The following is a 22,473-nucleotide window of genomic DNA, read 5'->3' as shown; positions in this document are numbered from 1 at the left end:
GTGTGTGTGTGTGTGTGTGTGTGTGTGTGTGTGTGTGTGTGTGTGTGTGTGTGTGTGTGTGTGTGTCTTTAGTTTCAGTGTAGATTTAGGGAGACGTTATTTTATTTTAAAAAAGCAGCCTTATCATTTTTCATAACCCAGAGTTTTGGTTTTTCCCATGAAAAAATCACATTTTTTATGGGAAAAGAATGAATGCAGCTTTACATTTAGTGTGAACTCAAACACGAAGGGACTTCTCTGTCACTGAAATCTCCACGCAACGAACCACAGCCACTCTGAGCCCGGCAGCTTTTTCTTTAACTGTGTGTGAAGTGCTGAAGTTGAACCAACACGGTGTAAACTGGCATCAGGAGGAATCCACTTTTGTCTCTGCTCATCATTTCGATGCGTGACGTCTGCAGTTGCGCACTTCCGTAAAATACTGCGTTTTACCCATAAAAGGTTAAAACTCGCTCTTGGTAATTTATTCATTAAAAAGACCTCTATTGTCGTGTTTTAAAAAAAGATGTCTGCTGAAATTCCATCTGAATTTCCTGGGCTGATTTGGATATTTGTGGGGAATAAAAACTTGGGGGGAAGTGGTGAAGGCTCCAGCCAGAAGTCATGCACCTGCGCTCTCTCTCTAACCTCCCTGTTTCAAACTTGTGCTCAAACTGTTCGCTGCATTCATGGCGAAATAAACACATCAGTAATTTGAACGGATCAAGACACAGAGGAGAGAGAGGAGGAGTTTATTCTCTTTTTTCTTCTGTTCTTTTAAGGATTTGGTTTATAGCTTTGCACTATTGGGGCTTGCAGTCGGTCAGCCTGCGGTGCTGGCTGTGCGTAAAATCTGGCAAAAACTAAGGTGTTAAAATGTCTTAAATCCGGTTAAACATTTTAAATAGAGACTTTTTTGTAAACTTGCCTTTATTTTTATTTGAATTGTTTCGCCATTAAAATGGAAACATATGCGGGCAGCAGAGGGTTATAGCCCACTTCAGTTTATTATCACTTTATTTTTTTTATCCTCAGAGAAACTCTTCTATGGTTAGTCAAGTGTCAACAAATGGGAGTCTTTTACGTGGGGGCGTGGGGTAATTTCGATAAATGAAAATGTACTACATAAAAATATCAGCTATAGATGGAGATTTTTGTTTAGATTGTAGGTTTTTGTTCAGCAGCTGGAGCTCATATTTAAATTTTAAGTGACAAGTGTTCACGTACATACCACCCATCCATTTAGGCTGACTATTAAATTTGCACTCAAAAAAATGTCCTACCCTACCACCTCCGCCGTCTCCCCCACTGCTCCCTAGAACCTCCGCTCCCTCCCGCCCTCTCTATCGGCCCCGAGCTGCCCCTACACTGTTGCCGGTGAGAGCTACTAATCCCCTGCGTCCACGGTTTACTCTGAGCCCGTATTTAATTCCTCTAAACCCCCAGCTGCCGCCCTGGTTACTCACTGAACACGACAGACTGTGAACCGCTCTGGTTATTAATAATTCACCAGCCCTCCGCTCCGCTTCTTCGGCCGCGGCCGCAGGACACCGTTTCGTCCTCAGTGGTGCGTGCAGGCGGCCACGCTGTGCGCTCACTTCTCGCATTTTGTTTACTTAATTATAGCTGCTCGATGTCACACACTCACACACAGTCGCACACACGGGGAGACAGACGCACGTTTCACCTCTTTGTTTTTGGGTTTCAGATCACAGACCGTCCGCTGAGGTCCCGCTCGCGGATGTTGCGACACTCGCGCTGCCACATGCTGAGTTTTGTTTCAGACGCGGTCCTCCCAGCAACTTTGTGCCGACACTGAGAAGGGGGTGGAGGACAGGTGGAGAAGAACCGAGAAACGGACTGCACTTTTACGTGATCGGCGACGCCTGAGCATGCAAGGGGAGAGAGCGCGCGGCGTCCAGTCTGGAGGAGCAACAGCTGATTTGGTGAGCGCGTGAGCTGAGAGCGCAGGGCAGGCTACTTACTGTCGGTGCGCGGCCAGGCTTCTGCTCCGACACTCGGGCTCTGACGGTGCAGCGTCTCGGTGGCACGTAGCTCGGGGACTCGGTGCGGGGACGTGACGGCACCGGGACTGAGAGTGCAGCCAGGCGCGCGCAGCTTCGAGTTTCGTGGAACTATCACGAGTTGAAAGCCGCACATAAACACCTTGCATGAAGAAGTCGGGAGGCAGACCGCTTGGATTGTACGACTCTGCGTCCCGTTTGCCTGGACTGAGAAGAGCTGACTTCACTTTATCCCAAAAAATGTTTACCGGGCAGCAGGCCGTGCATTAGGGCTCTTTTGCTTCCGGTATAAGGCCCAGCTGAGCAAGAAACCGAGCAGTTTTCTCTCTCCCACTCACTTTTTTTTTTTGGAAGCCGAACTTTTCAGAGTGGAAAATGGGTCTTTGAGAGTGTTGGCACATATCCTCACACCACAATGGTACGTGCTATGTAAACCAATAATTTGCTCATTTATGCAGTCAGCTTTGACAATCATTGTACTTGTTCATCGTTTTAATGATTCTGTGCTTTATAGTTTAGTGAGCTATCTTATATTTCGTGTGCGTGTGTGTGTGTTTGTGTGTGTGTGTGTGTGTATTTGGTGCGGCTAATGTGTAACAGTCACAAAGTATGTGCCAAGTCCCTCCACCTACCTGAATCTGTTTGCTGTCACAGTTAGACTCATTAGGATCTTATGGTTATTTTAAAAATGTGGGGAGATTTCCTTGCTAAGGAGCTGCATGTACATTTGAAAGGATGTTGCTGGAAGGAAAACCTAATCCACCTTATTTTAATAGTTACATACGTTGTTGCCAATTTTTTCTTTCCAACCTGCTGGCCAAATTAGTGTCCAGCCCTCTCAGTTCACCGCTCGATGCCTACTGCCTTCTGCCGTTTCATCCACACGGAGAACATGACTCCTCTCACAGACTGGGCTAGTCTATTTATAGTCGCATATATGATAGGACCTATGGCACAACATCCATAATAGAGGTGTCATACAGTATGTAAAGGTTTCACTGTTGCATGTGGGAAGGTTCCCAGAGCACAAATCCCACCTAAAGGCAAGGTTTACCAGAGTCTGGAAAGTTGGCTGTAGCAGGATGGAACTTATTGTTTGCGCCAGCGTTCTATTAAGTGGCCATTTGATTTGTGCGTAATTACGCAGGGACTAAATCCTTAATTACGCAGGTGGTTTATTTGTCCCATTCAGGGAAATCCAGTGGTATCACAAAGCAAACGTTTGTAATGCTTCTCGAACTCTAACTGAAGTTTGTTTGAGGGTTCTTTAAGCAGCCATCAGCTTATGAGATTTTATCCAAGGTTTCCTTTTTCGTTTGAGTTGAGTCCTTTCAAACAGAAGACGTTTTTCATGTTTTATCCCGATTTTCTTTTAACATGTTAAATGAGAAATCTACTCTCTGTGAGGCTTGCGAAAGCATGCATTTGAATGAAGTGCTTTTAGGTTTTAAAATTAGTAATAAGAAAGTCTGTTTTATGCAAAACTATGAAAGAGAGCTCACACATCCTTGACCCTTAGAAATTCTTTTTTGGCATGAAATGTTTCAAGTCAGGCAATAGTTAGGGGAACCTCCCACATACAACCTTGAAGCTGCTTAGATACCCAGGAATGGATCTTATTTGCACATGAATATGGAAGATTATTAGTATGAATAATTATTTGTTTACGAGCATCCTTGCTGACATGGCAGCTGCCCAAGAAGCTCATCAGTAAAAATGATACAGAATTCAGGACAGGCCTCACATGGGATTATCCCCACTTGTTATTCTCCTACTTATAGCAGCAACTCACCTCTTTTAAAAAAAACCTTATTTATTTATTTTCAAAGGCTATATGTGTGTTGTGTTGATTTTGTGCCAAACACTTCAACTGCATGTTAGTTTAGTCAGACGGCACTGGAGGCATCTGTCAATCAGTGTCAGACTCCTGTTAGCTTTCCCCGAGGCCAGTTCGCCATCTCTGCCACAGAAATAAATATTCAAACACTACTTTTCTTTACAGATGATCTATATATACACGAGGATTTATAGGTTATGGATTTTTCCCTATGTGCCAGAAAGTAAACAGAAAGTTTGAGCCATCATCAGGAAATACAAAGATGACATTATGGGTCCAAAATGATGATTTACAGACAGACTGGACCTTTACAATAAGCAATGCAAGCGGTGTTTTAAATATATAGCCAAATGCAAAGTTTACACTGGATTCTCCGTGGTAAACATATGTGTGATATATAGTGCAGGAACTAAAGATTAAAAAAAATAGAATCACAGAGTGCTGTGTAAATAGCTGTGGTAACTGTATCCTGCACTCTGCCTCTGTGTGTGTGTGTGTGTGTGTGTGTGGTGTGTGTGTGTGTGTGTTGTGTGTGTGTGTGTGTGTACAGCCCACCACATGATGATCAGACAAGCGGTTTTCCAGTCTTGTGTGATCTCCATCTTGGCCGTTGTTGCCAGTGATGTCATCCCTCACTGTATACAGAATATTATGCTATTATGTTTGTCCTGGCCTTGACGTTTCTCTGGAAAAATAAATAAGGCTTCAAGGAGGCTATAATAGCTTATGCAGCGTGTAAGCTTTTGCTGTAGTTTAAAGATGGAAACTCTGATATACAGTCAAACAGCATAAATATTAGGATAGTGAGCTCAGATGTGCTTGTCAGGTTGACTGGTTTTTAAGCTGTTGTGATTTTAACAGTGTGCAGCCGAGGGGCTACAGTGGATATATCACGAGCTGTAATCACCTCAGTCATTCAGCTTCCTTAATATGAGATCCTTGTTGTGCTAAACGAATCACAAGTTCATGAAAGAGTGTCTCAAAAGATAAAACGTACAGTAATACTCCAGTGGTTTACTGGTTACAGTTGGGGTAGTCTGAGCTAAGCTTAGCTAAGCTAATAATTCAAACTGAGAAAAGCTGAATCCCAGATCTCAGTGCAGCTCAGTAACATCTTTCATTAAATTCAATTCAATTTCATTACATTTTCATTAAGTTAAGCTCACTCAGCTCAGACTCCATTCCTATACTGGTAATATATTTTTTGTGTGTGTGCGTTTAATAGACTGAAATGTCAAGAAAACTCTAGTGACATCATTATGACATCAACAGGGCAGTTTTCTTTTGGGCCTCAAAACATTTTTAACATTTTTAATAGACCCACGAAACACATGACAAATGGTTTTACAGGCTGGACAGTGCTCTGTATAGTAAATACAATGAATGGATTCTAAATGGAGTATTTTCATATTTATCCATTTCAGTATTACTACTCTAAAATCCTTATATCACTGCTGAGTGCAATACACAGATCTGAATCTTTAAAAACAACATTTCTTATGCTGAACAGGATCACAGTCTGCATGCCTGTTGGTTGCGTTTTCAGAATATTGCTGTATTCAACATCTTAACAACCAGCCTGAAGCTGGACAGAAGCAATTAACTCATTAACTCAGTCGTGGTGTACTATTGCTAGTTAAACCTTAACGTTGTTCTTGGAGAGAAAAAAAAGTGAACCACTGCACTCACAGACGTGTGTGCCCCACTTTTTTCTTTACTATTTTCTCTTACCCACCAACCGGGTTGCAGCAGATGCTTACATAAGACTGGTTCTGTTGGAGGCCTCTTCCTTTTAAAAGGGAGTTCTTCCTTCTCATCATCGCCAACTGCTTCCTCATAGCAGACTGTCTGATTGTTGGGGATTTCCCTTTCATTCTGCTTCTTCTTTAACTTACAAAACACCTTTGTTAAGAATTGGAAACCATATCGAACATCTGCAACGCTCAAAGTCTGAGTGCAGCACAACTGAAACTACCAGCACACACGGCACCGCCAAATTAAAATGTTGCGATTGCTTCATCAAGTTACTACAGTTATAAATGTCTTTATATTGACCATGTTCTGGCGGATACGCTGTGCTCTGCAAGTTTGCTCAAACGAGCAGACGCGAGCAAGAGAATGAAGGTCAAATCCAAGAAAAACGGGGTGTAAACATTAAGATTGTAAGATTTCATCAAAGGCCCGAGAGGTCACGGGATTTAGCTGTATTTAGAAAGAATGCCACATTACTGTGTTTTACAGGATGTTTTGACAGTTGTTTGCTACAGTTAATACAAAAAAGCATCTCTTCTTATAGAACAAAATCAAAATCTAAACATATATTTTAATTCAAACGTTCCCAGGGAATGCATAACGCCTAGCACAGGAAGCCAGATTTACAGCATGCAGTTTTAACTTCTTTAAGTGAGCTCTAAAAATATACAACGTCAAAACACTGGAGTGAGATAATCTCACTTGTTAGTTTAAGCAAATAATAATCTAGAAATAACGCAGACCCTTCAGTATGAGCATAATTTGACTTAAGCCCCCAGATCAGATCAGTTTGCTTTGGAAATGGCAGAACAAATCACACAGATTTTATTTTAACTTGATTCAAGGCAAAGTTTTTTTGCAGGAAGTCTTATTTTGTACCACGAGCCTGAACACTTCAAACTCCTCCATCTCTATTCTAGCCCTCCTTTAATTATCTTATCAAGACTGAAGCCTCACATTAATTGGTTTCACAAGACACACCAGAATGCACACCAGCTGTGTAACCAAGTAATTTGAATGAACTTAATTTGGGAAGGTGCTGGTATCTTATGCCTTCTGAGTTTAATTTGGGGGGGAGAAAAGGGGGGAAAATCACAACAATACATGTATTTTCTCTCTTCACTCTCCTCTTTAGGGCCTTAATGAGGAATTAGAGCCAATAGCATTATTCATTAAACAGGGCTTTCCAGCTATTTATCACTCTAACAATATTAGCATATTTGTTTAAAATTTCAACACTTTTTTTTAGCATTCGTAACCAGGTTTAGCATTTTTAATAATCTGGCATCGAATGTATCATACCAAATTGAATGCTGCAGAAGAACCGGCGGCAAGACCCAGAAACATACTAAAAATCCTTTACGAACACACACACACACGCACGCATGCAAGCACGCACACTCCTCTAATTACCACCTCCCCCCTCCTTGTCTCTTATTCCCCACCTCCTGAGATGCAGGTGTAAAATATCACATTTTTCCAGCATTTCTCCCTGAGGTGGCGCTGGCTTGGACTCACACAACGTAAATTTCCCCTTTCATATTCCCCCACACATTTTTTTTACAAACAAGTTCCCCCTCCCATCCCTCCCTCTCTTTGATGTGCTTGCCACATCTGCACAGGTTTGTTAGCTTGTTACCAGGTGAAGAATGAGGATACAATTAAGGCTGAATGGAGCAGGACTGAGTAAGATGTCAGTTATGTTTTGCCGCAGAAGTCTCTGATCCTCTAGGAACTGTTGAGCTCATACAGACAACTCTGCAAATGATTAGGACGGTGCGGCGGAATGATCAGAAGGCTGTTAATCAGTGACTGCGAAGATACCCACCACTGGTGGATCGACGCGTATTCAGAAATATGGAAACCCAGGTGGTTTCTGGGCTGTTGTGTATCTTTGTGTGAACAAGACAAAGTGGGAGACAGAGGAAGGTGGGCCATATGTATATGCGCTCTGATTAATCTAATTCCATGTGAGGCAGCCAACTTAGGCATCTGTCCCCCTTTTAGATCTCACTTATTATAAACGTGGATGTCAGAGAGAATTGAGCAGAGTAAGTGCAGCTGAGGTATTGTAGAGATCATGATTCGAATTCATGCTCAGTTGTGTCTGAGATTGGTCTCAGATGCGACTAAACGAAGGTAGCGCTGCCCAGCCTGTTATAGCTGTTGCTTTTGCTTTTTTTCTATCATTTTCCACAAAAAGCGAAGTGAGTTGTGTAAAATCAACTAAAAGGTTAAAACAGCGAGTGGCTAACTTGTAAACATATTAGAGCAATTAGCAGCTCAAAGTGCCTATTCATAATCAAGAGCATGACCGCTTCAACTGACAGCCGGTTGCAGTTTCACCTTGAATTCAGCAACAGCAGGATGTTGCTCATATGGCTCATTTAGCAATCTACAACAACAATAATACACTAAAATAAATGTTTTCACTACAATATGAAAATATTTGAAAATTAGAGTACGCCTTTTCACTTTCTTCATGAGATTCACTTTAACCTAGCTTAGCAGGTGCTAAGCTAACCTGTTTGAACTTTTTCTTTGTGAACAAAGAAAAGTACAGCGACATAGTCTCACAAATAATGTTGTGCTAGCGAGGACACAAAAAACATTTGGTAAGACAGCTTAATAGAAGGGTTGGACAGAGCTAAGCTAGTTATTTATCCCAATTTCTAGTTTTTGTTTTAAGCTAGCTCCAGATTCATACCTAACATTTTTATGCTAATTCAGGTAACACTGCTAGTGTAAGCATGTTGGGGGGGAAATAAAACCTAGCTGTTATGAAGTATACGTTTACTTTTATAAAATCTGCAATAGTTTGAAGCAATAAGTGACAAATTACTATCTTCGAGGTTGATACTATGAGCTTATTGTCTTAGTCTTATTCTGGCAATTAGGCTTTTACAAGACAGAGAAATAAGACAACTTGAGGGATTTTATAAAACGACTTGATAAAACAGTTGTGAAGTAAAAGTAAATAAAATATAGCAATCCTTGTTCTCTCTGAACAGAGCTAACCTAGCTGGGGGTAGGGGGGTGTTCTGTTTCTCTGGTTTGTGTTACCTTTAGCTAAAAATCTTCAGATCTCTTTATGTTTAATGCAATTGTTTTGCTGTCGCTGTCTGTAGTTTAAATTTACATGCCAAAACTTTTTGGCAGAGAAAAAAATTGTGATCGTTGATATTCTATTTTCACATTCAGTCATTCATTTGGAGATTTTCTGTCCACTTGATGAGTCTGTTATTTGTTCTCTGTTTAGGGTTACGTAGAGGGAATTCCTTGTACTGCTGTTTTCTGTGGGCAGAATTGATGGTCAAATTGTGAATTGTAAACATGTAAAACAGCAAATGATTTAGTACATAATAGTTATTAGTTCCATAATTGTAAATTTAGCAAAATTACTTGATATAAACATAACGTAACATATTCAACCACTGAACAGAATACTTACAATTTTATGAAGTTTCCTGCAAAACCTCTGTAAATAGCTAAAATTCACAAACTGGGGGATTTCCCAAGCTCTTGAACTACCCCATACATGCATGTAAATAATATGGAGATTTGAACTGTGGATTTAAGCCTGACCCAGGCTGATGCTTCTCTGTTTTAATCATCTGTGCTTCATTTCAGTCATCAAAAACCAGCATCGTAGACAGCAAATGAGTAGTGGGGCTTTTTAAGTGTTTATTACACGAGACTCTGCAACTATTTTAGCTTGGGGCCAGCATATGGATCAGGCATATGTTGCATACATATAGAAAAACACATATATGTATAATTGATACTATGCTGCTTAAAAACTGACAGAGGAGGAAAGCGGGCCAGTGCTTCAGGGAGCTGCACTCAACATTGAGCCTCAGTGCAGCTCTCTAAGGGCTGGAGACAGAGAAAGATTCATTCATTAAACGATGTGTTTTTAGATTGTCGTTTATCCGGTGTTCAGCGTCCTCGAGCCGGGATTCCTTCTGTGCAGTGAAAATTATTTTTCATCCTTAAATGACTAAAACATGTCAGAAACAAGAGGCAGCTCGAGCCAGTGGAGTGCCATGTTTTGTGCTGCTCTGTAATTATCAGTGGAGTAAAATATATCCTTCAGCTGGACTGGGCAGTTTAAAAGCTTAACAGAAAGCCCGGGGAGCTTGACAAGGGCACCATTTAGTGGGACAAATGGTTTCAAATGGTTTCCCTCCAGTGTTTCCCCACATATTAATGATGACAGGCCAGAGGTTGGATGCTGAGGCCGCGCGCCGCGCGTAGTGTTTTCTTAGCCATTTGGATGACTCGAATTCTAACTTTTGTTTAAGCGAGCGTGTGCTTCACGAGGCACACGCTGAACTTATTGTGCGTGGGAGAGGCCACGCTAAACAAAGCCAGTGTTAGTCTTATGTTAATCAACCTGCCTGCTGAACCTTTTGCCACAGACGTTGAGTGAAATCATACACACAGATGCCCTTCCTGTGTTACAGTAGAAAGGAAAAGGGAAAAGACTCGAGCTGTAACCTCTCATTCTGAAGGATATGAATAGCCTGTGTCTCCAGCCGCAGCTCAGTTAGTCCAAGTCTGGGACTTATTATAGTGCTGCGTGTTTATGCATGTGTCTCTGCATGTATTTGTTTAAGGGCAATCCCATGTCACCCGGCGCATGTGTGTATTTGTCTGCATATGCAAATGCTTAAGTAACCTAATATCTGTTTAAATTCCCTAAAAAACTGTTTATATCACATGCCAGTTTAAATACTATAACTTTACATTTTCTTGCTGGCTACGAGCGATGTTTGTTCCTGTTTTGGGTGCATGTTTGTTTCTGCTGTAGGTATGTTGAGAGATAAGAAGGTAAAGTTCTGGAAAATAAGATTACTTCCCCTCTTCTCCTATATCCAGAAACTCAAGTAAGTCCCATTGTGAGTAAAACTTCCACTCTCTTTCTCATGGAACCGGAGCTATTTTCATGAACGCAGACGTTTTTAGCCCTTGTCTAATAGGTTTAGTCGATTTCCAGAAGAGACATTAAAATTTAGCCTGGCAAAAAGCAATTTGTACCAGTTAGGACTAAAAAGTAATAGCCACAGGCTAGCAAACCAGGCAGAACTCCCATTCCCATATCCAGCTCCTCAGTCTGTGGTTTCCTCCCATCTATGTTGTCTGGCCTGGCTGCCTCAATTGACAGCAGAACTGCAATGGATGCTCATTCAGAGCCCAAGTCTCGGCTGACGCGTCCCTCAGCATACAAATGAACTGCACTGAATAGAAACAAACACTTGGGATAAACACTTTAGCTGCATCTATCAGCGGATGCAGGGCAGGGCCTTTTGAGTGGCCTGTTTTTGTCTCCATGGAGGCAGACGTATGGCCTCTGTATGTGCGAGTCTTTGCCAAACATGTGTATTACTGTATGCGGCTGTGTGTGTGTGTGAGTGTGTGTTTGTGTGTGTGTGTGAATGATTTGTGCTGAATCAGAGCAGGCTGACAGAAAAGTGACCATGCAGGTGAAATAGCAGGGACAGGAAATGCCATTGTGCCGGAGTATTGTGTGCGGGTACGGCAGCTAAACACTTTGCTCCCCATTGAAGTGGCAGTGACTGGCAGGGCTGGGCCTCGGGCCTGCACAGCATATGGGCGCAGGCAGGCAGTGCACACGATCGTGCGTGTGCGTGCAGAGTGTAAAGACGCCGATCTTGAGTAGTTATCTGGTGGTGGGACTTGAGGAGGATGATGAAATAGGTCGAGCAGCAGGATGAGGAGGATTTTCACATACAAAATCTGCTTTTGCAGCTTTGCGACCAGCTTTTCTGTGTGTTTTAAATTCCCTGATCCTAAATACAGAACCAACTAATGAATCACTGTGTTACATTTCAGGCAACCGAAACCTTTCTGTTGAACGAAGAACCCTCCAGAGGTCCTGGGATGCCTGAATGCTTTGTAGTATCAGATTCATACAGGGTATGCATCTATTATTATTATTATTATTATTATTATTATTGTTATTATTATTTCATGTGTCGGTATTAAATGTGTTATTGGAGTCATTACTCATTATTCTGACTGACAGTCCGTTTTCATGCTCTTGGTAATTGCACCGCAATCATAATGTCATTCACAGCTCCCTCCACTCAGCTGCAAACCATTACAATTATTATTTCCACACGCACATTTAAGAAAAAAAAAGGGGGGGAAAGAAAAAGAAGCCTTTGCAACTTCACCGAAGCGCCCTCGTCTCACGGGAGTGCAAATTACGACGATAATGTGAAGCATGCCTAGATGTATAAAACGAAAAAGAACTACAAAGTAAGAGAAAAGTGAGCAGCATTTCTAAAAAAAGAAGCCGTGAGATTTACAGCAATCGGCATGATATAAAATGGTAATAAAAGCAGAGGAGTCGGGATGGCGTGGGGCGGGGGGTCCTGTGTATGACTGAAAATGTGATCATTAATGAGGTGGGAGCCAGTTTTCTAGGCTACAGGCTTTGTTTCCCAGAGTTAAGTCTTATGCCAAGTCTCTCAGAGAATCTGGGTTGCTACACTATATTGTATGTCTCCGGGTAAAGAAATGAAGTGCTATGGCCAGGAGTGGGTAGCACGGCCGTCTAAAGAGAGTTTTGGGAGACAGGGGTTGAGGGGGAGGGGTGTCACTGTGGCTGGATTGGATTCCGGGGTGCAGCGAGTTCAAGAGCGTCCACAGGAGAGCGTCCACAGGAGAGCGTCCACAGGAGAGCGTCCACAGGAGAGCGTCGACCTCCAGCTTCTCGCCGGGAGGTCTAATGTCGGGGGCTCGGTGTTGTGCAAAGTGCGTCACGACTCCATTCATTGTCGTCCTGAACATTTTGTACAATAATGTTATGCAAACTATAACAACCTGTACTGATAACGTTAGGATCGTCCTGGATGCTTATTTCTGATACATCAGTATCAGTGTACATTTCACTTCCCCTTTCAGCCCTGTTGATTGATATCTGTATATCTGCAAAGAAAAGAAAAAAAGTGGGGGAAAGAGGATATCTATGATCTGTCACATCACTCAAACATTTGCAATGGTGGTTTCTTATTTGTCACAAAAATAACAGAAAAAGGAAAATAAACACAGAAAAAATGGAAATTTAAACACAATAACGTCCCAGAATTTTGCAGCCAGTGAATAATTAATACAGAACAGAATTTGCATTACACATAAATGCAAAAGGTAACCTTGCTTACTTTTTATTTTTTTATTTTTGGGTATTTTAACTTTACTAGCTGACACTGAATTTTCCACATAATTGTTTTTCTTTTTAATCATTTGTAACCTGGCTTTTCTTGGTAACAGCTTTACGAAGAAAAGGCTAGTGAGTCTATTAATGTTTAAGTTCAAACAATTCATTTCAGCAGTGCTGTGGTCACAGTTTTATCTGTTGTGTTTAGACCTCCAATGCTGAGGTTGAATAATGTGGTTTCCATACCTGGGTGGCCAAGGACAGTGTTAAGGGGGACCTATTTTGGTCATTTCCAGCTCTGTATTTTTTATTCTTCCACTCTACTAGACTATCCTTGCATGACTGAGTCTAAGTGATTCGTCTTTATCTTCCAGTCACTGTCTAAAAGAAGCTGTTTTAGCAGCTCTTCGTTTGAAAAACACCCTCCTTTTATACTAACTTCAATCTCATTGGCTACCCCTCCCAAACAAAGAACATCAAGTGGGTGGGGCTTCTCCTTGGCATAATACAGAGCCAAGAGTAGAAAAAAACATTTGCGTTGCTCTTTGGGCTCACACAGATTACTTCTACACAAGTTGACCTCGTGGTCAAGTTTAATATGAGCATCCACCTCTGTAACAATGCAGTGCAAATGACAGAAAATAAGCAAGACACAGTGGGTCATCTTCAAATTTTAGCTAGCAACAGTGATCATGTTAAGGGTTGTCACTCAGATGTATTACTGTATTTGCATGAGCCACTAGAATGTGACATAAAACACAGTTTTGTGGTTAATAATATGTGTAAACCTTGTAAACATTTATAGCAGCCTTTTAATAATCCACATTTTATGAGTGGTTTTCATGTGAATGGAGCTAAACTAAGATGTACTAACTGTATTAAGCGGGTCGTGTGCTCAATTCCTTGTTCACAGTTCAAACAAATAATTGCAACCACCTTAAATTTACTCACTGGAACTGGCTTACTCCATACTTTTAAAGCAAGGGAAACTTGTAATATTTTGTCTTTTTATAATATGTTGCCAATATAACATGTCTGAATTTTTCTAAAATCGACCAGAAGTGATGTTTATCCAATGTGACTAACAGCCAATGAAAAGATTTTTAAATCCCCCCCAAATTTTGATATTTAGTTTAAACTATTTGCTTACATGTCTGTGCGTGAAACTAGACAAACAGAAAATAAAAGATTGCTAGAAAGTGTATTCATGCACTGCTCGTGTTTTTTGTTTTGTTTTTTTAATTAATTAAAGGAGGCATCTTTTGGAACTTAAGTTAGAGGGTGACTTTGGTGAGAGGGATGTGTTTACAGGCGATTCCACCTGGTTAGGAACAACTACTTCAAGCAAAGCCTCGCATGTGCAGTGTATGTAAACGACGCGCTGCTAGAGATGACATCTGCTCTGCCAGACATTGCAACCACACTTACTTATCTCCGCTCCACTGTGTTGCCACCTATAGACAGTTGTGGTATCAACACCGGCTGTAATACTGTGCGCACGGGTCTCCGTCAAATTTGTGGTTACTTTCATCCTCATACAACCTGTTTTGCACACCCACAGCCTAAAGCCTCCCCGCGATACACGGCCACAGTGGCTGCGAGATCGTTACTGCTCACTTCTGTGACACTTTCTTAATAAAATCCTCAGTTCTGGTGCGACTGCACAACAGCACCAAGCTGGTGGGTGAAGTCACTAACAGCGCTGGCCACTCTGGAACAGTGGTAAATATGTATATGCGAAGCGTGTGAAAAAGCAGAGCCGCGGCAGACCCACCAACCATAGCATATGGCTCTACCATGTGTTACTTAATGAGAGATTTACTCACACAGACCACTAAATGTGTGGCTCGTTTAAGGAGCGACGGCAGAGGAGTGTTTGCGTGCGGAGCATGCAAGTCGGCTCCATAAAGGACGGAGAGAGCAGAGGCTGTAACCTTTTGCACTCGGCTACAAAAGCGAGCTGAAAACAAAGAGATTTCCGCACATGTTGCAGGCAGGTTATGAAGTTAATACACCTGCCCAAAGGGAAACCAAAAGTTGTGTGTGAATGTGTTGTAGGGCGTGTGTGGTTCACATTAGTCATGTATCCTATTCACAGAAAAGGAATGCTGGCATTCTAACCTTGTGCGACGGCGAGGGCGAGAGGTTGCAGTTTTGTGGCATTACATGCGCTCCTGACCACACACTTTCTCCCTCCCCGCCTGCGCCTCTGGCTCGAGTATCTGGCCGCGTGCAGTAATTGGCCACACAGAGCCCAGATCTCTTTGTTTTGCCTGCAGAGGCTTGCAGTATTTAATAAAAAATGCACAAGCAGTAGGCCTCATAAATCTGTGGGACTCTAACGTCAGGCCTAAAATTTCAGCTCCACTTCTTCCACAATGACTTCACTCCCACCCAAATTCCCACTGTACCACACTCGGGACCTGCTCCAAGAAATGTTATTTTATGATTTTTATGTGATATGTGTACCCCTCACTACCGTTCATGTGTGTGTGTGTGTTTTTCCTCACACACCCCAGTGAAGTATTTTGATACCGCTCAAAGACTGTGATTATACGTCTGTCTTCGCTGTTTTCTACTTCATAGTGAACGCTACAGTAACTGTTTGGCTTGGACTCACTTCACTGGTTTTTCAAGCTACAGTTGTGGGTTTTTCAGACTGGGTCAACTCTGGTTCAGTAAATAAATAGACTTAACTTAACAGCAGCAATGAGATGACGCATCGATTTGAATGCCTGTAAATGAATTTAAGTGTGCAATCAAATGTAAACTTATGCATGAGAGAATTCCTGTGATCAGGACCTTCAGCAGAATTATGTTAAGAGGTTTTATGCAACTGAATGCATGCTTGGCCATCGCATATTTAAAAAGTCAGAGAAATCAGAGGTGCTCTCACAATATTCCTCAAATTATATACTTTCATCTACTCTGCTGATGCATTTACGTGTTTCCTTCTCAAGTCGGTGTAACTGACCGGCTCATCTGCCCTCTGGTAATTATTTGCTCTCAACATGGAATGCACGGGTCAGTAAACGCAGCTCGAAAGCACAGCATTGCGAACCTAAAGACGCGGGGAAGCGTGCACAGCGGATTCAGAGTCCCCAAAAGCAAAATTCATGCTGTGGCAAAATCCGAACATTTTACTAAGAAGAACTTCAATCTGCGTGAAAAATAGAAAGAGTGTGTGGTGGTGGGTGGGGGGGGGGGGGGCGGGTGTTCAGTAGGATAGAAGAGGGGAGCGATAAAAGTCCTGCGAAGAGGAGAGCAGAGAGGAGAGGGGAGGGAGACAAAGTTTTTTCCCTGAAAGTTTGTGCAAGCTTTCACTTTCTAGGCGGGGTTACTGTAAGCTGCAGCAGCATGGAGTGAGAGAAACAGGACGGCGAGCGATTGCAATGCAGCACCATACCGAGCTTCCATCCAACTTAAATAAGCTCTCCAAGTCTCCTTTCTAAAAAATAACCATGTACTCCCCGTACTGCCTGACACAGGTAAACTGTCTTCTCTTATTTCATTGTTTGGGTAGCTTACAGTGGGGACGCCGGGGTTTTCTCTTTTATATATATATATTTATATATACGTGCATTCAGTGCGGTGCCACTCTGCCTTTCCTCGTGTGTTTCGTGGTTGTGTCGAGCGTCTTTCTTCCACTCAAACTTATCCTCAGCTCTCCCGGCGGCTCGTCTCGCGGCGCGCTCGGTCGCACGAAGCTTTTTCTCGTGCGTTTCCATCGCACATGGTTTTTTCTTCTTCTTCTTCTTTTTTTGGGAGAGAAAATGGCGCTTCTCCCGAAATGTATTTCTTTTTTTTTTTAACAAAAAAGAAGGAGGGGAGCCCGTGAGAGGAGGAGATAGCAGAGCGGTGGAATAGACAGGACGTGGAGCGGAGTTTAATTTGACTGCTGTTAAGATTTTTCTGAAGTGGCGAGAAACGCAGGGAGGGTTTTTTTTTTTTGGCCGGTGAGAGGGGTGTGAGCAGGGGCGCACACCGCCGCCTTTAGGGCTGTTTTCATGTGGGACTGAGACCGGGAGAAACGAGAGATTGGAGCCTGAAGTGTGTGTGTGTGTGTGTGTGTGTGTGTGTGTGTGTGTGTGAGAGGAATACAGAGAGAGAGGGAGTGTGTGCGCGCGCGTGTGTGTGCGCGCGCGCGTAATTATAATTGGTCAGTATACGTCCTGCGTGCGCCTTTAGAAATAGTCTTTCTTTCTTGCTCTGCTGCTATACCATCTCTTTTTCACATGAACGCAACACGTGACAGGATCGATTTCAAACGCGTATTTGCACGTGCTTCTTTTTCTTTCTGACCTTGAACGTATAGACAGCTGTGTGTGGCGCTTCCTCGCGTTGCAGGGTGAAATAAAGTCCAGGTAGTGACTTCACTTTTTTAGCACTTTGCTTTTGTTTCGGGTCAGAAATATTGAGGGATGGCGTTTCCTGCATCTGCAAAATGCACACGTCATATTTAATTCGAGCAATTGTCAGTGTTCCTTTGCTGCTATTGTAGACCTGATGAAGCGATCAGTGTGAGGAGATATCTCAGAGCGATGATTAAGTAGCTATTTAAACTTTATTTAAATCTGTATGTGTGTGTGTGCGTGCGTGAGAGAGAGAGGGAGCGCGCTCCTCTCTTATATCCGTTCAGTGAAATGATATCAGCATACTACTTTTAGCAGATTGTATTTCATGCACTTTGCCTCCAGTTTATTTGTAATACATGTAACTTTTTTTACTAAGTTGGCTCTTAGTAAAAAAAAAAATCTGCTTTATTCATATTAATGTAGCTGACACGTCACGTGTGCTAACACGCCAAATCTTTCCCTAAAACTACAGTTTCCAAAGCGGTGCGAGTTCAGCTTCTTGCTTTGCGGCACAGTTGGCTGGAGATAAATGTAACATTTCAGACTGTTCTTGAAGCTTCCCTCTCCATGCAGTTAATCTGTATCTTTTCTAACCTCAGCCATGTTAAACTGTCATCATTTCTCTCACCAGAGCGTATTTCGCAAAGCCAAATAAAATCCAAAGTCTCCGTTCTGACATGGCATTCTTCAAGTTTTCATTTCAACATCAAGAAGGTTATTTGTTTGTTTGTTTATTATTATTATTATTATTATTATTATTATTATTATTATTATTATTATTATTATTATTATTATATTGTTGTTATTGCAGGTATTTCCTTCACTGACCTCCCCCGTGTTAAACAGTTGCTGGATGTCTTACTCCTATAAAGACAAACTTGTTTATCCCTCATTGGTTTCGGCTGACAGTGGACTGCCAGGGCTGCTGTTTTATGTGTAATTCATTCCCGATTTTTACAGTGGTTTTATTAAAAAGAAAGAAAGAAAGAAAGAAAGTGTTTTCCTCACATTGTATGAGACTCTGCTACCAGACGGGCCGAGAGGGATGTTTCTGGGTTCGTCCCACGCGGGCACAAGTCATGTCTGGTTTCCATTTAAAAACATTAGTCTCCCCGATCATGATGCCCGTAGAGCCCAGAGAGGCAACAGTTTATTATTTCCCCATTTAATTCTTCGTTTTATTGAAGAGCTATGTCAGGAGGCTCCAATAGGCTGCAGACATTCAGACATTGGTTGGTGAAAGCTGGTATTAAGAACTATATTTTTTAATAATCTAATATATATATAATTTATAATAATATATATAGATATATATATATTATATATATATATATTATATATATATATATATATTTTATAAAATCTTAATGTCTGCAGATGACTTTATCTGCAACATAAAAAATATTGCACAGTCACAGATAATCCCTAAACAAAAGAAGCTTTTATTTACCAACATAAATTTCCCCCTAATTCAAACTAAGTGGCAGCAGAAGCTCATACAGGCTAATGTAGCACACATGGTGCACATGATGGGAACTTACAGTATGTCTTTGACTGGGCATGAAAAGGGATAGAAGCTCATGTTGTATTTCTTGTCATTTTTTAATAATTAGTAGCCTTATGTGTGCGCAAAAACAACTTCCCTCTCCGTGCAAACAACCTCCTCTCTTTTCACACACACACACACACGCGCCCACTCTCTCTCTCTCTCTCTCTCTCTCTCTCTCTCCTCTTCTCTCCTCACACACACACCACACACACACACACACACACACACACACACATTCACATTCCCTTGCAGCTCCGTCTGCAGACAGAAAGGCACATTTTGTTTATTTAATTGCTGTTAATAATTAAGAAATCGAGCTTGGACCTCGGATATGGCAACACATGTAAACAATCGAATGAATTATTAACTGTGTGCTGGGATGTGACGGAGACTGCGTGATGGAGGCAGATTACCGAGAGAGCCCCGAGAGGAGAGGAGTGTTTGCTGCGTGACTCCCACTGCGTTTCAGGATGTACTTTCAATGCATATTTATTTATATTTTAATCTTCCATTAGTAAGAATTGGGTTACGGTTCTTTTTGCTTTGCCTCTTCCATTGCATTTCTTTTTTTAAAGGATTTTGGAAACTATACTTGGGAGTGCTGCTCAGATTATGCGTCGACATAATCGTGTTGTTGCTAATCGTTTTGGGGTTTTTTTTTACATAATGCATTTTCACTTTTTTACCCCTCCTTCTCTCGCTCTTGCTTTTCCCCAAAGTTTTAAGTTCCCAGAAGGCCACAGTGACGCAGCACAAATCTTAAAAAGCCAAACATTTTGGGGAGGAGGGATGCGGGTGGTATTCAATGCTTTTCTTAATGTGTTCAAATCATTTATGCAGCTCGTAATGTTGTCATCTCAGACTGTTTTCACTGGTGCGACGTTTTAACTTATTCCTTCCCTCTGCCCTCCCCTCCCTCCCCCACCCTCTGCACGCCTGGACGCTGACCCCTGCTCTCCTCGCCTCTTAACACCCTCTCAACACTAAAGTATTACCCTACTCACCTTCTAAACAATGCCTTAGTGGTAAGTCCTGTTTAGTCCCTTTTTTATTCAGCATTAGGTGTATGTGTCTTCTCTTTCTTTTTTCCTTTCCTTTTTTTTAATCTTGGAAAAAGAAGCAAAACAAAAACCACTTTTTTTTTATCCTTCTCCTCCTCCTCACGTAGGGCCTCTCACTCTGACCTGTAGCTGGATTTATTGCAGGAGCGCGCTGACATTGTTTGGCACACACTTAGCAAGAAATATTTTTCACATTATATGCTTTTATTTTGTTAGTGTTTTTATTTATATATATTTGTAGTTAAAGAAAAACAGCGGGTAATGATCAAAAACTGACCGCAGGTCCAACACTATGAATAAATGACTGCGGCGGTAAAACCAGATTATAAATCGGCGCTACTTTCCAAATAATACTTGTAACAATCCGCGAGGAAAGGTCGTTTTCCGTGACTTTAAAGAACTTTATTTTCCTGCGGATCTATTTTCTTAGTAGCCATAAGTCGCCTCTGCTCTGAGATCCACGATGTCAGGCTCCGTGACTTATTAGTTTGTCCGCCACAGTTTCCCCTATCAGCGCGATATTTCTCCAAGAGGATGTATTATATTTTTCTTACGTCACCGCCAATCGGTATCTCGCGTTATCAGAAAGACGCGTTTTCAGTGACAACAGAGTATTTCTTGGGGGGTGGGAGGGACATGAGCTTGTTTATTTTATGTGAACATCTGATAAACAAATGTAATCAATATCTGGACTTTAATGCATTAACTTTAAGTTTACACAAATTTGGTGACCCCCACCCCCCTCTCCTACCCCCACCCACTTCATCCACTCCCTACACATCCAGGCTGTCTCTCTGTCTCTTCCCATGGTCTGGAAAATGAGTTGGAACAGCTGTTCAGAGGATTAAAATCCGATGGAAGGGTGGTCTGAATAAACAGGAAAATGTTGGATTTTTCAGAAACCTAATGAACAGCGTGTAACCAAGCGTCCACGCGGGACATCTGATTGTTCACCTGAAAGTTTTGGTTAACACCCATCTGAATGTCTTTACACCAGTTAGGCCCGTGAGTTGGCACCACTGGGTGCCCTTTTCCAGCCAGACTGTATTGCTCCCATCCTTTAAAAGTCAGTTAAGGATTGGTCTTAAATTACTCAGGTGGGCATATTTAAATCATGTTATTGTCATGTGATCAGGTTCAGTTTCACAACAGCTTAATTGCTTTGATTCTACACACACACACACACACACACACACACACACACACACACACACCCCTTGTGTAATCCAGTAAAGCTATAGAGGAAGAAGAAGAAGTGTGGAAAAGAGACACAGCGGCCAGTAAAGCACTCTGCTTCTGGCCACCAGTCAGAAAAAATGAACTCATAGCTCGTTTGATTGACAGGTAGGGCTGATCTACTGTGCTCTCTCGACTGCTGGTTGTGTGCGCACATGTGTAACTGGAGTGCTGGACTGGCTGTGCTGGTTGTTTTGTGCTGTACAGGCAAAGCTGGACCCTTTCCCCCTCTTCATGGGATACCAGGAGGTCATAATGTCAGACTGCCTGGGACACTGTGTTCCATTTATAACACACAGTCAGTTACAGGCCCATCCGCCTCAAAACCCACAACACATCGCAAACACACACAACACACACACACACACACACAAACACACACACACACACACACACCACACACACACACACACCACACACACACACACACACACACACACACACACACACACTGATCACCTCAGGCCTCAAACAAGCAGGTCACTCTGATAAGACATTGTAAAACTCCAAATGAGGGCTTTTTAGCGTGACATGGAATATTTGCATTGAAAGCGCATGACTTAGAGGTTTATGAAGGTTTCTGTGATTATTGTCAGTCAGAAATGTGACTGAGGGCCACCGTGCGTCAGCATGCAGACATTTACTGTCGTTTTTTTGGGGGGTTTTTTGCAAAGAAAATCAGAGCTCTCTGTGGTGGCAGAGACAAAGACAAGATGAGTCGGGTGCATTTTTGGCAGCAGGGAATATAGATTTGAATTAAGTAGCATGTAGTTTTTATCTCGAGCTGCATGCAGAGAGAGGCAGAACCAACTGCGTCTCATTCAATATCAGCACAGCTGTCCCAGCATCCGTGGAGAATGGATTCCTACTGCTATTGCCATGGGAGGCTCCAGCCAAGAAGAATGGGAGGATATCCAGTGTGTGCGCTTGTGTTTTAAAAGGAAGGCGAGGAGTGAGAGGGGCGAGGAATATGCTGGTGTGTCTGTGTGCACACATGTCTGTATGCGTGTGTATGTTTGCGTGATTTTTGCATGTGTGTGTCATGTTGTCTCCACCCGCCTCACTTTTCCTTCGCTCATGTCACCTCTGGCATGGATTAGTCTCTGGCACAACCCTGGCAGTGCCGGCGGCCCCAGTGCGGTTCTGTGGTCGCCGATATGTTGTGCCGTTGCCATGGCTACTGAACACACACACACACGGGTGCTAAATTACATAATTGAGCTAGAATATACAGAGGAACACAAAATACTTAGTGTACAATGTGAGCAGAGAAAAGGGAAAAGGGAAAACCACCGAGACAAAGTGTTCCTTTACCAGAATATGAACCGAGAGCTCAAAGCTGACATGCATTGGTGAATATCTAAGAGCTTTGTCATAGCTTAACACATCGGTACAGCGTGTTCTTTCCCTTGATTTTGAGTCATAAATCTACATAAGAGTGCTGCCATTATGCGGATGTTTGGAACAACAGGCAGTTGAGGGAAAGGTGTTTGT

General features: G+C 42.3%; 1 protein-coding gene across 17 annotated transcripts in view; it reads left to right on the top strand.

Annotated features, from left to right (window-relative positions):
- The window catches only part of nfixb (nuclear factor I/Xb), a 147,789-nt gene that overhangs the window by 8,812 nt on the left and 116,504 nt on the right, over positions 1-22,473 (top strand). For 9 of the 17 annotated variants that reach the window (XM_042228220.1, XM_042228219.1, XM_042228215.1 and 6 more), the window contains exons 1-2: positions 11,449-11,532; positions 19,672-19,707. In XM_042228220.1, coding sequence (XP_042084154.1) covers positions 11,497-11,532; positions 19,672-19,707 — 72 coding nt within the window. In that variant the 5' untranslated portion in view covers positions 11,449-11,496. Of the gene's footprint in view, positions 1-1,309; positions 2,422-11,448; positions 11,533-16,034; positions 16,267-19,671; positions 19,708-22,473 lie in introns of those variants that run through there. The other 8 variants (XM_042228213.1, XM_042228212.1, XM_042228223.1 and 5 more) reach the window with 6 other exon arrangements.

This window comes from Haplochromis burtoni, unplaced genomic scaffold (genome assembly GCF_018398535.1).
Source record: "Haplochromis burtoni strain Fernald_Lab_line unplaced genomic scaffold, NCSU_Asbu1 Contig_312, whole genome shotgun sequence".
Lineage (NCBI taxonomy): Eukaryota > Metazoa > Chordata > Actinopteri > Cichliformes > Cichlidae > Haplochromis > Haplochromis burtoni.
The sequence above is the reverse complement of the archived record's forward strand: the minus strand, read 5'-3'. Positions and strand labels throughout refer to the sequence as shown.